Source organism: Pleuronectes platessa, chromosome 8 (genome assembly GCF_947347685.1).
Source record: "Pleuronectes platessa chromosome 8, fPlePla1.1, whole genome shotgun sequence".
Lineage (NCBI taxonomy): Eukaryota > Metazoa > Chordata > Actinopteri > Pleuronectiformes > Pleuronectidae > Pleuronectes > Pleuronectes platessa.
The window spans coordinates 1,508,969-1,522,905 of record NC_070633.1 but is presented as its reverse complement, the minus strand read 5'-3'; the positions used below and the strand labels follow the sequence as shown (position 1 = coordinate 1,522,905).

General features: G+C 39.7%; 1 protein-coding gene across 3 annotated transcripts in view; it reads left to right on the top strand.

The window, feature by feature from the left end:
* Window positions 1-13,937, top strand: part of fbxo38 (F-box protein 38) — a 61,324-nt gene that overhangs the window by 44,631 nt on the left and 2,756 nt on the right. For 2 of the 3 annotated variants that reach the window (XM_053428089.1, XM_053428088.1), the window contains exons 15-19: window positions 1,492-1,592; window positions 3,281-3,383; window positions 3,751-3,917; window positions 4,034-4,179; window positions 12,051-12,154. In XM_053428089.1, the coding sequence (XP_053284064.1) occupies window positions 1,492-1,592; window positions 3,281-3,383; window positions 3,751-3,917; window positions 4,034-4,179; window positions 12,051-12,154 (621 nt within the window). The remainder of the gene's footprint in view (window positions 1-1,491; window positions 1,593-3,280; window positions 3,384-3,750; window positions 3,918-4,033; window positions 4,180-12,050; window positions 12,155-13,937) is intronic. The other variant, XR_008339461.1, reaches the window with a different exon arrangement.

Sequence of the window (13,937 nt, the reverse complement as noted above, 5' to 3'; positions counted from 1 at the left end):
TAAGGATGTCTGATCTACTGAGTGGGCCACATGGCTTTCATAGTACTGCCATACAAACCAGTAGCCAGTCAGATTTACCTTGAGCCTCAGTGTACCCGCAAGTTCGGCCTGTATCATTGATTACAAGGCAAAAACACCTGATGGTGCAGAGGGAATTTATGATACATGACACACAGAGCTTCTCTTTCCAGCTTCTCCTTCCTCTTCTCCATCCTTATCACATCAAAGTAATTCATATCACATCAATACATGTTTCCGACTTGGCCCCATCCCCGGAGCCCATCTGCCTTATCGCCCGCAGATCCAGGGTCAGAGGTCGCGGTGGTGAATCCAGTGTGGTGGATTCTATGTCGTGCCGGCATATCGTAGTGGGAATGGCGGTTCCTTTGACGTGTTGGAGTGAGGTAATGGTGGTGGACCACGACCGAGGTTGCAGCTGATGATAGATCCTAACTTTCGGCAATGGATAATGACTGTGGACTATAGTGAATCCGATCTTGATGATAGATCATGATCTTGCTGGCTGCTGACCATAGACTATGATTGCAGCAGGACTGCTTGATATATAGTATTTAAGTTATCCTTCAAAATATTTACCCTCATCAATGCTACTAAAACCTGTATCTTGATGTTTTCCTACACTTGACATCTATTGCACGTCTGTCCGTCCTGGGAGAGGGATCCCTCACATGTGGCTCTCTCTGACGTTTCTACATATTTTTACCCTGTTAAAGGGGGTTTTGGTAGTTTTTCCTTACTCTTGTTGAGGGTTAAGGACAGAGGATGTCTCACCATGTCAAAGCCCTATGAGACAAATTGTGATTTGTGAATATTGGCTATACAAATAAAATTTGATTGATTGATCAGAAGCAGGACATTGGTCACTGTTCTCTGCTTTGCCTGTTCTTTCAATATTACAGTCCCATACTGCATTGAAATCTGTCCCAAGAACCAGGTGGAAATCTGTGTGACTCAGCAGAATTTTGGTTAAAAGGTTATAGAAACCAGCATCAAAAGTTTTCATAGGCAGAGGTCAATGCAATGTTTTTCCCATCTAAACCAATTTTAGCAATGGCAATCTCTCCATCAATATCAGCCCAGGAACCAATAATATCAAACTTCAACTTACGTTTACAAACAACCAACACGCCCTCGGTTTTCGTAGGAGCTGACGAGAAAGCAATAGGGTGGTAAAACGTATTTTCAAATAAATTAAATACCCTTATGGAGCAAAAAATAGCCATCCTCAAAACAAATAACCCTAAACAATAAAGAATCCCAAAACAAAGCGTAGTAAAGTGAAAGGAAAGCTTACTCTCCAACACCATAGGACGAAAAACTCAAATCGATGAACCATAATGCTGCCTAAAAGAGGCTTAGCACCTGCTTAATGCTGTTACATAAATTATGTGTGTGTGGCCTGTGAGTTGGCAGAAGGCTTAATATGAAGTTTTGAATGGTTGTTGATATTTTTTTGTGTACGTTGTGAAGATCTTTCAAGAGCCAGGCCTCGAATTGCAGTGAGGAGGAAGCGAATGGCTGACAAATCAACCAGCACCTCAGACCCAGTCACTGAGGATGACCATGTACAGGTATACATTCACACCTTACATTCAGACAATTGTTTATGATGTTACACTATAGTTTTAAAGTCATCAATTTATAAAGTATCATTTATTTTATCATTAAATGTTCTGGCGGGTGAATACTTTAGTATGCACTGTTCAGAGTATAAAAAACCTCAGTTACTCATGATTTTTTTTATTGTAATTACATTTTGTATTCATTTTTTTGTGCAACAAAGCAGGGGAGCATACCATATAGCGCTTACACTATAGCTAATTTACACATTAGACAATGATCCGCTTTTAGCATAAAATGAAATATAACAGAGCCATGGATATTTAAATTCAATTTAAGGCTGAGCGTGGTGTTTTTGATCAAATTTTCTGAAATTTCATCAATTCTCTTTCACAAGAAATAAACCCGAGCAGGCTCCGGAACCCAACTTAAGGCTAAACCTTGACACCATCGCTTATATTGTCCACCTTCATCTCTGCTATGTCTTTTCATCCATTCAGGAAATGGGTGTCTCCATCCCCCCTTTTTTTTTTTTTTATCTAGTAGTCTATCTCCCCCTACTTTTCCATATTTTCAATATTATCAAAAGCAATTACGTTTGGCATCTGATCTCTGACACCTAACAATTCTTAGTATTTTTTGGAATTTCCTGACAGCAGTTTCTATTTTTGACTTCAGCATGTTTAGGAGATATCAGACTGTACTTTAAAAAATGTATTGCATATGTCACCACACTAGCTATTTTTGGTTAATAGTGTTTTTTAACGAGGATATAACTACCCGTCATTCTTTTTTAATGAGTATATTTAGTGGGAGTACACCATGGAGAGAGACTATTTATGATAGGTCATGTGCACTTCAAACAGAGGGTGAAATGTATGAATAGTGAGAGCTTATCTCTCATGATGAATATCTAATATTAATGAGAACAGTTCAAACACAGACTAGAATGTTTAACAAAGGTTTTCTTCCACAAGAAGACAAAATCGTGGGTCTAATGGTAGAGCCGAACCAAGCCAATTCCTCAATATTTTCAGATATTTTATCGGTGTAGTATTTTATATTCGGTACATTTCCCCCAATAGCTTTTCTGATGTTTTCCCTTTTTTGATACCCTATTATATTATTGATTTGTAAGGTCCTACTCAATCTCTGATAATTTTGTAATACTGCTTTTCAATAAACTCCGAAATCTCCGAGGGAGCATTATAGATAGATAATTAAATTTAGAAGCTACTACCATTTCAACTATAATAACTTTACCCCAGAATGGTAGCCTTAGAATTATATATTTTATTTTGCTCAATAGTGGGACATAATTTAAAGTATTTATTTCATCTAGATTTTATAGGCACTTCATTCCACGTGGCACCCGTCTAAAATTGAACTCAAAGACTGGATTTGAATCACTGGCTTACTCCAGATTTTTTAAGTAAAAACTGTTTTCCCTCACTGGAGGGTGGTAGTCTGTTACAGTTGGGGCTCAAAGGTACATGCTTGAGGTAAGTGGGGACGTTTCCTTACGTCTGTTGCCTAAACAGTGCATCAGTTGGGAAAAGATATCATTCTTAAACATAAGTCTGACTTTGTTTTTTCTTGCTTTTCTGTTATACATGTTTGTAGAGGACATTACTTCTGCAAACCAATGTATCCTCTGTAAGTGTAGCCGACATTCGGAGATGCCTTTTTGTTTTTGCAGATTTTATCTCTGAGGAGCAAGAACCTGGTGGGCATCACTCTAACCAACTGTGGAATCACGGAACTGGTCCTCAAGGACTGCCCCAAGATGATGTTCATTCATGGTAACACTGATATTTGATGACTCGGTGATGTTTTTTGAATTATTAATCTTTTTAAATTAACTAATAGCTGAACAAGTGTTCCTTAATTAAATAAAGTTGTCTTAATTTTTCTCGAATAATTCTGAGCTTTATTTCACAATAATGCTTTATTCACAATAAATGAGATGTGCGTTAGCGAATAAATTATAAAGATCATAAAGAATTATGCCTCGAGAAAAGGTTTGTTTACTGTGTTAATTTATGGACTCTAGAATAAAGTTATATAAGCAGTCACATTCACTGAGTTTAACATAACTCACAGCATTATCCTAAGTCTCTATGCTGAATCACTCACTGCGCTGTCTCTTTGTGTTTCTTCCCTCTGCAGCCACCAGATGTCGAGTGTTGAAGCAGCTGAGAGTAGAAAGTGCCCCCATAGTGAACAGGTTTGACTATGCTCAATGTAAGAAGTTGGACATGGAACAGGTCCTGGATCAAATTTTGAGAATGCCTCCTGAGCGGAACCGCATCATCTATATGCGCCCTATGCATCGGGTTGGTAATCTTAAAAATGTTACTTAAATTGTTATAGGGGTCCCTCTGTGTCAATCGTCTCCTTCCTTTTGTCTTCCCTTGCTCGATCACTTTTATTGTCTTTCTCCCGTCTTCAGATTGACACAGTGGCATTGGAGCGTCAGCTTTTCCAGGGACCATATCCCTACCACATTGCCGTAGTGCACGAATTCAGCAACCCTCCAAACATAAGGAACAAGGTTCGCATTCGCAGCTGGATGGACACAATAGCCAACATCAGCCAGTGAGTCGTATTTCACAAATGAGTCTACCTTTGTGTCAGTTTATGGCAAATATTTGCCACGCAGTGTTTGTTCTCCCTGCTTTCTCTGTCCCTTTGCGAAATTGAATCCCTGACCCTAAGATGTGTCTACTTTTCTAAGAGATGGCACAGTCAAATGTTTAACTGGTAGTGTTGTTTCCACATTGAAAATAGTTGTGTCATGGTTTGACTAATACTAATTTGAACTCCCAAACACACAATGCTTGTGATGTGTTCAGCACTACATTTACACTCTTGCTCCATCCGGTGCACAATGGAGTAGTCAATCTCCTTAACCTAGTTTTTTATTGCACTTCGAAAATTTCATATCATTATTATAGTTACCAAAATTATCACAGTTATCAGTATTACTAGGGTAATGTTAAAATGTTCAAAAAGTACTGATGCTCAAACCGTTATATGAAGTATTAAATTTGAATGATATGTCATTGATGAAAATGATAATTTTATCATTTTTTAATGAGATTAATATAATGATAATGAAACAAAAATGTCAACACCATATCAAATTTGCGACATTCACATAAAAGAAAAGGATGATCTTACTATTCTGTATACTTTTTATTATTCTTACTTCTTCCTAAAAGTTTCGGACGCTTCTCCTCCCACAAATTTTGTCGCACATTCACGAGACATACAAATAAACCTGTGGAATTACGTTGAATGGTGTGCTATGTGTTTTATAAGAAATTCGTTCAACAGTTCGCTCAAAGATCGCGATAATGTGGCCGAAAACGTACAATGGGAGTCAAGCTCTCTCTACCAAAAGAGCGACAGTGCGAAAAAGAGCCGTTTTCAGGTACCCCGGGTGCACTAAAACTGCTCTCAAATCCCCAAACGGAGGTCCTCAGACATGATTTGTAGATATTTGAGGTGGTGAGACTGTTTCCTTCGCAGACATGTCACTCTCAAATCTCTCCGACATGTGCTTATATACGCATTGAGAAATCAAGGAATTATTTCCGGATCCTTCTCTCATTGGAGCCCAATGTTAATCTTGAAGATTATTCTAAAAGATTAAAACTGAACAATGAAACGTAAATCGCTCCCACGGATCCATTTCCTAGCTCTCACGAATAAAAAATATATCTGGTTGTAGCGGCAAGCCTTGTTATTCTCAAAATGTTTTCATTTTCCATGTAGGACTTATAGTTTTTGAGTAACAAGAGCATTTTGTTCGGGTCAAGGGGACTATTGAACTCTTTAATCTTACAACTCTCAATGATTTGAACAACAATGTGATTGGCTCTTCATCCGATTTTCTGTATTAATGTGTATGAAGTGGTAGTGATAGCGCCACCTAGTGGTCAGTGTGAAAATTAAGTTTTAGCAATCAACCCCAATATTCTGTCACATGATCAGAGTCAACACCTGATGAAGTCTAGACTATTACTGCATACACACTAATAGTGATAGCGCCACCTAGTGTTCAGTGTGAAAATTAAGTGTGAGCAATCGCCCCCAAAATTCTGTGACATGATCAGAGGCCTGACCTGAAGAGACCTATGAGTGTATGCAGTGTTAGTGATAGCGCCGCCTACTGATCAAGTCTCTCTCTCTTTCTTAAACCAGTGTCGCTCTCTTTCTCTCTGGGTCTCTCTCTGAAGCTGGTACATTTTCTCTCTCTCTCTTAAAGCAGCCAGTCTGTCTCTCTTCCCAAAAAAAGAAAAAGTCTCTTTCCGACCCGGACGCAGAAGGCACCCATTCGAAATTTCTCGGCAGGAGGAATTTTCTAGTTTCTCTTCCCCGCTCTATATGCAAAGGCATATAGAACCCTAACCCTAACCCACTGGACATTTTATGCCCTATGAAAGAATATAATACTGACCTAAGCCACCCACCAACCTGGAAAACGCATTTTACTCTTCAACAACCCCAAATGAGCTAGATAACCGCTCCACATATATAAATATACATTTTCAAAGTGATGAATATACTTTGTTGTGCAATAGAGATGGACAATTCAAATAAAAACCTTTTTTTAAACACAATAGTGTCATAACATGCTGCTTGGAGATGGATGCATAAGAATTAGAAAATGGATGGTTAGTTTAACCTGCTCGTAAAGGTATCCAGATTTTGATGGGGTGTTATTTGATATAAATAGATCTTTTAAAGATCAGTGAAGTTACATTGTTTACATTTTCAGCTTCTTAACTTTTTTCTCCCCGCAGTTGTGCCAATGACTTAAAAAACAATTTCTGTACCCTTTTCAAAATGTAAGCTCTTCAGTGTTTCTGTTTACTGAATCCATTAATTTGTATAGTACTGGTATTTATGTAGGACTAGTTTTATTAAAGAAACTACATTAGTCACACCAGAAACTTCACAAGGGCTGTAGTTATAGGCTATTATAAGTTAATGTAAAGAACTTCACGTGATGGGCAGTCTCTCTCTCTCATTCTCTTGCTCCGTCTCTCAAATTTACAAACACATACGCTGTTAATAGAAAATATAATTCTAATTATATTAACTAACTCATAATAATAACAATAATAGTCTTCTTAGAGAGCCCTGATCTGTGCTGGGCCCTTGGAATGGTCATAACTCTAACCCTTTAACAGGCTTTCAACCGTGAGTGGTCCGTTGTGTGTGACTCCCAGGTAAACACATACATCACCTCGTTTGCAAAGATGAAATTGGTTGAAAGTTCCTCTCTTTGCTATTCCAAATGTTGATGTTTTAATAAAACCTAGTAATCCCCCCGGTTTTTCATACGCTCCCACTACCACAATTAAAACTAACTAGTTCAGAATTCAGTTCATGCAGATGAAAGTGAACTAGTTCACGGTCATAGTTTATTTTTTAAATGTTGAACTTAGTTCAAAGTACCAAAAATGAACGTTAATTTATTCAATTCTTTTTATTGGGATGATTTAGATGACAAACTTACGATCTTGTGTTTATTTATTAAACAATGGTGTTGGATCATGAATCAGTTTCACTCACTTTAACACCAAGTCCTGCATTTCACGTCTCGTGTTGTGCTGAGCACAAAATGCTGACGAATAATTTTTCATGATGTTTAAATTCAGTCTCGTAAACTCTGGAGCGAATCAAACAAACACTTAGTAAACTTCATGTACTGATCAGGTCCTAATACTTGATGAGGGTTTATCAGTTAAAGTGAGAGCAGGTCAGCAGGAGAGTGGAGGAGGACACAGGAAACTCCAGCACGATACAAACCAATTGCAGCTTCTACTCTGATTATGAAGCAGTGGCACTGATTATTGAGCAGCTGGGGACCAGAGAGAAACTCGGTAATGTGTGTTCCCACACAGTTTACACACATTTATTTTATCAATTCAAATGATAGAATTTAAGGTCTAGCCTAATAATTGGTTTCATAGCAAGGCATAGCACTATGATTTGCTGTGCCTTTTGTTTGCAGGGTATGAATAAATAAACAGGCAAAATTAGCAATGATAAAAAAAAAATGTAAAAAAAAATTATTTTAGGAATTGATACATTTGAATTACAGTTTAAGGCAAGGGTTAGTGATGGATACAGTTTTCTTAAAAAACAATTTAAGTCTTTCACTCCCACTTCCCACCTTTTAAACTATGAAATTAACTGAACTATGAACTAGTTCATGAGATGTTTGAACTTGCACAACACTGGCTGTCTGCTGCGAGAGGGGTATCAGAAGAGAGCGAGAGATGTGAAACAACAAAGAATTTCATGCTGATGGCTTAAAACATTCACGTGACCTTTTGTAAACGATGGTCTCAATATAGACATTAAATACATCTCAAGTGGAAAAAGCCGGGATATATTGAGTATACTCAATATATTGCCCACCCCTAATAGTAACTTAATTTTAATTAATATAAACACAGACAGATGTAGATGGTTATTAGACACCTTCTTAACCAAGTCATAGTCAAAAGAGATGTGTCTTAAACCTGCAGCGTAAGATGTGTAGACTTTCTACAGTACTGATGTCAATGTGGAGCTTGTTCCACCATTTTGGAGCCAGGACGGCAAACAGTTATGACTTTGTTGAGAGGCTAGCTGTTCCTTGCAGTGAAGTGAATATGAGTGAAGATGAGTGAATGACAGAGTCGAGAGAGTTGGTGTACAGAGAGAAAAGGAGGGGACCCAGGACGTAACCTTGAGAGATTCCAGTAAGTGGGCAAGGTTCTGACACAGATCCTCTCCAAGTTAACCGGAAGGTACAGTCTTTGAGGTAGGGTGAGAGCAGAGAGAGTGCAGAGCCTGAGAAACCCAAAAAAGAGGAAATAAGGTTCCGGTGGTTCACCTTATTAAACGCAGCAGAAAGGTCTAGAAGGAGGACCACAGAGGAGAGAGAGGCTGGACGGCAGTTTCAGTTGAGTGGCCTGCTTAGATAGCACGCTTGAGTGCTTTGGAGAGAAAAGGAAGAAGAGAGACAGATCTGTAGTTGTTAAGTTTAGACGTGTTGAGGGGGGGTTTCACTAATCCACAGAAACTGCTTCATCCCTTGTCAAATCTCATCAGCTCATTAAACTTCTACCATTAAGAACTGGGAAGCCATGTCATTTTTCGCTCCTATAGGTACTGTCCGCTGGTACTTTTTTTGGAACACCTATGCAATCAGCTACAATCCATTTAGGCTGCTCTGCAGTAAAAATACTTTTCTGATGGTTATGATGTTCAGTTGTTGCACTGTTCACATGCACAAGGTGCATCTGAAGAAGGATGATGAAAAATAGAAACAGCTCTCAGTAGAATGCATTCTAATACAATGCCACCTTAGAGAACTTACTCATTTCCCACTAAGTCACCACCTATAATATCACAGCTGTGGGTTTGAACTTACATTCAAGATACATTGTTTAAATGTACTGTACCTGAGTGTGTGTGCATCTAATACATAGCTGTGTTCAACTTGATTTGTAATTCCTTAGGAAAGCATACATAAACGAACAGTTTTCACTAGTGATGCACCGATGTATCGGTCGAACATCGGTAGCGGCCGATATTCGCCTCGTTTACTTGGTGTATCGGTAATAAACTTGACTTTCACCGATATCATTGGCCGATGTTCATATTTTTGATAAAACCGCTGGGCACGTGCCGCAGCTGGGGGAACAGTCGCCCCGTCGCCCTCCTCTCCATGCCGCCGGAGGCTCGGTGTGCGGCACACCTCAAGGTTTTTTTAGGGGGGGGGGGGGGTGGGTCCTCGTCCGCGGCGCCTCACGGCGTTGCTGATGCGAGGGCTTTTTTTCCCTTGGACCGCGGGGCGGTGTCCATCGTCGGTGCAGAAGGTGGGGCGTTGGAGGGGACCGGGTGTGGCGGTCTGCGGCGGCGACTCTGGACGGGTGTCGGGCCCGTCTCGCGGATCACCGCAGCTACAGCGCCCGCTGGGGGAACCCTCCGTTCACCCCGGGGTCCCCTCTGGCGGTGCTCGTCAGCTCGCGCCTAGAAGCTGACTCAGAATTGGCGAGGACCAGGGGAATTCGACTGTTTAATTAAAACAAAGCATCGCGAAGGCCCACGGTGGGTGTTGACGATGTGATTTCTGCCCAGTGTTCTGAATGTCAAAGTGACAAATTCAATGAATGTAAACGGTGGGAGTAACTATTGGCACTCAAAACAGGTCACTCTGAGGAGGGCTGTTTTAGACAGGGTAAATTTATGCTGTTTTAAATTATCCTTGTGGTATTTTGACCAAAATATGTCACAGACATTTCATTAAGACCCCAAGGAACCATTTCAACTTACGGTAAAATGGGGAAATATGTCTCCGTTAAATAAAGTTTAGTTAAATTAAAGATTGTTTCATAAATCTGATTCAATTTGTGCTCATTAAAAGATAAGAGTGCTAAAGGGCTGAACAAATTTAAAATAGTGCTTTTTAAATAATTATTTAAAAAAAATTCTGGCAAAAAAAGGTGAATGAATAATAAAATAAACAAGTATCGGCCAGATTGTTGTTTTAAATATCGATATTGGCCAAGAATTTCCATATCGGTGCATCCCTATTTTTCACCATGTAGATGTAAACTAAATGAACTAGGAAGATGCATGGACACGCAAGAGATGGACAGATGAAGCATGTTTGATTAAATAGATAGTTGAGCCAAGAGATAATCATACTCACAAAATGTCCTCCTGATGTAGAGATCTGTAACAACTAGGGTTGCAAAGGGGCGGAAAATTTTCGGTAAAATTTCGGAAACTTTCCGGAAACTTTCGATGGGAATATTGAGCTCAGGAATTTTGGAGAACAAAAAAACGGAAATTAAGCGCTGAGCAATAAAAACATAATTCAAAACTCTATTTTAAAGTAGTATGGAATGCAGCACACGCTGCCTATTGAATTTTAACCCTACACTATGCATTCTTCCATCACATGCGCAGATAATTCCCAGCATCCTGCACACTACAGCAGGTCTATTTAGGCCTTCTGTAGTGTGCAGGACTAGTCAGGTAAGTTTCGATGATAATACTGGGAAAAATATATTAGAATGCCGATTGAGGATGGTTCATCTGTTCATCTAGCCCAGGGCTGGGCAAACTTTTTGACTCGCGGGCCACAATGGGTTCTAAAATTTGACAGAGGGGCAGGCCCAGATGGATGGATTGTTTTTGTGAACTAATATAGATGAAATGGAAAAATCCTCACATGAAATGATTTGGCCTTTAACAAGTAGCAAAGCATTTATTTGCAAGGCAATTTAACAAAACCCGCCTTGGTAGTTGACTCTTGAATCGCAGTTTGTCGGTGAAAAAAATGTTGCTAAGTCTGTAAATTAGCCGCCAACCTCTGAGCCGTAGCCGCCCGTTCTTGAGTTGATTGCTTTCTAGCGTAGTTAGCATATCAGGCATTCAGCCTTCGATTGGTCTTCAGTGAAAAAATATTTTGTTGTCCAATCCGTGTTAAACACTCGGCACTCATTGTCCACTTTTCGTTTCCTTGATCCGCTCATTTTAAAGAAGGGCTCACAGGGCAACGCGAAAAAGCAAAGGGAGATCATGTGCCCTTTCGAGCCCTGTATACCACACTCCCATTCAAATTTTATATAACTGACGCCTTTATCCAAAGCAACTTACCATAAGTGCATTCAACACCGAGGGTACAAACCCAGAACAACAAGAAGCAAGAAAGTACAATTTCCTCAAAAATGAAGTAAAACTACAAAGTGCCATTTAAGTGCTACTAAATTGTTAGTTTCAAATTTTGGGAAACTAACAATTTTAATTTACTTTCCCCATGTCTGATCTAGCCTATTTCTATTCATTTATCCATCAATTTTAAAATATTTTCAAAGACGATTCCAATTGTTTGGACAACTATTTATATCTCTTGCATTGCTTTAGTGTTTTTTTACAAGACTTTTTCTCATCTTATTCTACAGAATAATGCCACGTGCACTATCTCATGTGTGGAGACATTTCACCCGAGGCCAATGTAGAAGGAAAGGCTGTGTGCATTTGCAAATACTGTGCAAAGACCTATGTTAAGAATGACACAAAGATGCAGAAGCATATAGTCAAGTGCCCAAAGTTTCCTCAGGGCTCAAATCAGCCTATGACAAAACAAAACGTTTATATTTATGTCTGTATATTAAAGGTAAATACAGTTAGTATAAATTTCACAAAAAATGTCCAGTTTATTCCCGTTAATTCCCGTATATATTCCCGTTAATTCCCATGGAAAGTTTCCAACTTTTAATATTCCCGGAATTTTGCAACCCTAGTAACAACCAATCTAATTACACGCAAAGTTTAACTCGTTATTAATGTTTGGTCACTCATACATTGTTGTAGTATGAGACAAATGTTATTTAGAACATTATCTTTTTTCTCCATCTGATGATCGCTGTGTTTGTTTGTCTTTCCCCCAGAGAGTTAATTAAGTATGAGTTCTTCCCAGAGGCCACCAGGACAGAAGTAGATGTCAAGAAGTATCCCAGATACCCTTGGGGCAGGGACATCTATACACTGGAGGGTAATAGAGTCATGCCCATACACATACAACACACAGTGTTTTAAAGTGCAGATTTAATTGGCAGCCACTTGACAAATTCAATGAAAACCAGCACAAAGTGTCTGAAAAAGGTGTCAGAACATCTTCTGAAGTCTACCTATGGCAGGAGTCGTTTTGTCAAACTTTTGTCAGATAGTTGATCCCCCTACTAGGTAGTGGGTCGTCTGGATCCTCTCAGTCAAGGTGTGAATGGCTGTTGATACCTGCAAGTTTTAGACCCAACCTGCTATTGTGTGAGTCTTAAGGCCGGCGCATGGTTCTGGATGTAGTTAGTAGACCACTCACAGCTTTGCGGGCTGCGTGAGGCTTGTGTAGCTTTGTCGTATCGTTACAAAAATATTGCGACGCACGCAAGAAGGGGTACGAAAGCACGCAAGGGGAACGCAAGGCGCTCTTGCACGTGTGTGTCACTGCGTTTCTCTGAAAACGCAGGACCATGCGCCGGCCTTAAAGAATACAACACCTTGGTCCAAATCAAAAGACCTGAATTTAAAGCCTTCTCATAACACTTCCACGCAGTGGATAAAAACACTAAGTCACTGCCGTGCACAAAAGCTACCCATAAGTACAGAGGGCATAGCGAAGGGAACAACACATCAAGGAAGCAAAAAAAACTGTGGCTACTGTTGGGATTTTAAATTTTCGCTTGTCACCCAAACTGGGTTTTCATTAAAACCTCCAAAAGAAACAAAACTCGCATACATGTACATTTCAAGCCTAGCAACACATTAACTTAACACAACAGAACAATGTGGTTTAATACCGTTGCATGCAACAATGGTTGCTTAGACCTATTCATCAGGGCAGCAAACAACCACTTCATAAACAGTTGCTATAGCACTAGAGCCAGTTCCTCAGGCCAGGACTCAGCAGGACTTATCAATTGATCAATCAATCAAATTTTATTAGTATAGCCCATATCCACAAATCCTAATTTGTCTCTTCTGCCCTTAACCATCAACAAGAGTAAGGAAAAACTAGTAAAATCCCTTTAACAGGGTACAAATACGTAGAAACCTCCGAGAGAGCCACATGTGAGGGATCCCTCACACTAACACCTTTGTAATGTGTGTATTTTGGCCAGAGAAGATGGATGACACTCTCCAGGGGGGGCGCAATGTCACAGACCAACAAAAAACGACCGACGACCTGTCACTGGTTAGTGAAAGCTCCCTCAGTGGCGAAATGCTAGGGGCTGGACTGACACAAACAAATCAAATCTGTTTCGTTCCTGATCCGCCCATAAAAAGAGGAGTGTTATAATTTGAATGCGATTTGCACGTATGCTTCCGAGTATAAAAGTAACTGCAGGCATGGTCAGCGCTCACCCTCACTGAGACGACACCCTGCAGAGTTTGTGCGATTTCTCTTGTTTGCTCTATAATTCAGATATTCATTGCTTAATAAACAGTCTTTTTAAAAACTCACTCCTTTCTTAGTAATACCTTCCTGCACTTGCAGGAGGCCTATTCGTAGCCTAATCTAAGGAGTAATTTGCTCCACAGTCTTTTTTAGAAAGCTCATAGCCCCAAGAGCTAGCCTTCTAGCTAGCTAACTTCCTCCAACTGCAGCTAGCCCTTTTCATAATAACACCTACCTTTACATCTTCAATCATCCACCGTGTTGCAACAAATAAAACACCAGCACTTGAATACTATTCTGTGCAAGTTTCTGATTCGTAAAAGTCAGGCAACCGATGCGCCACTTGCGAAGAAGCCAAAGCTATTTGCAGTTTGATTTCACC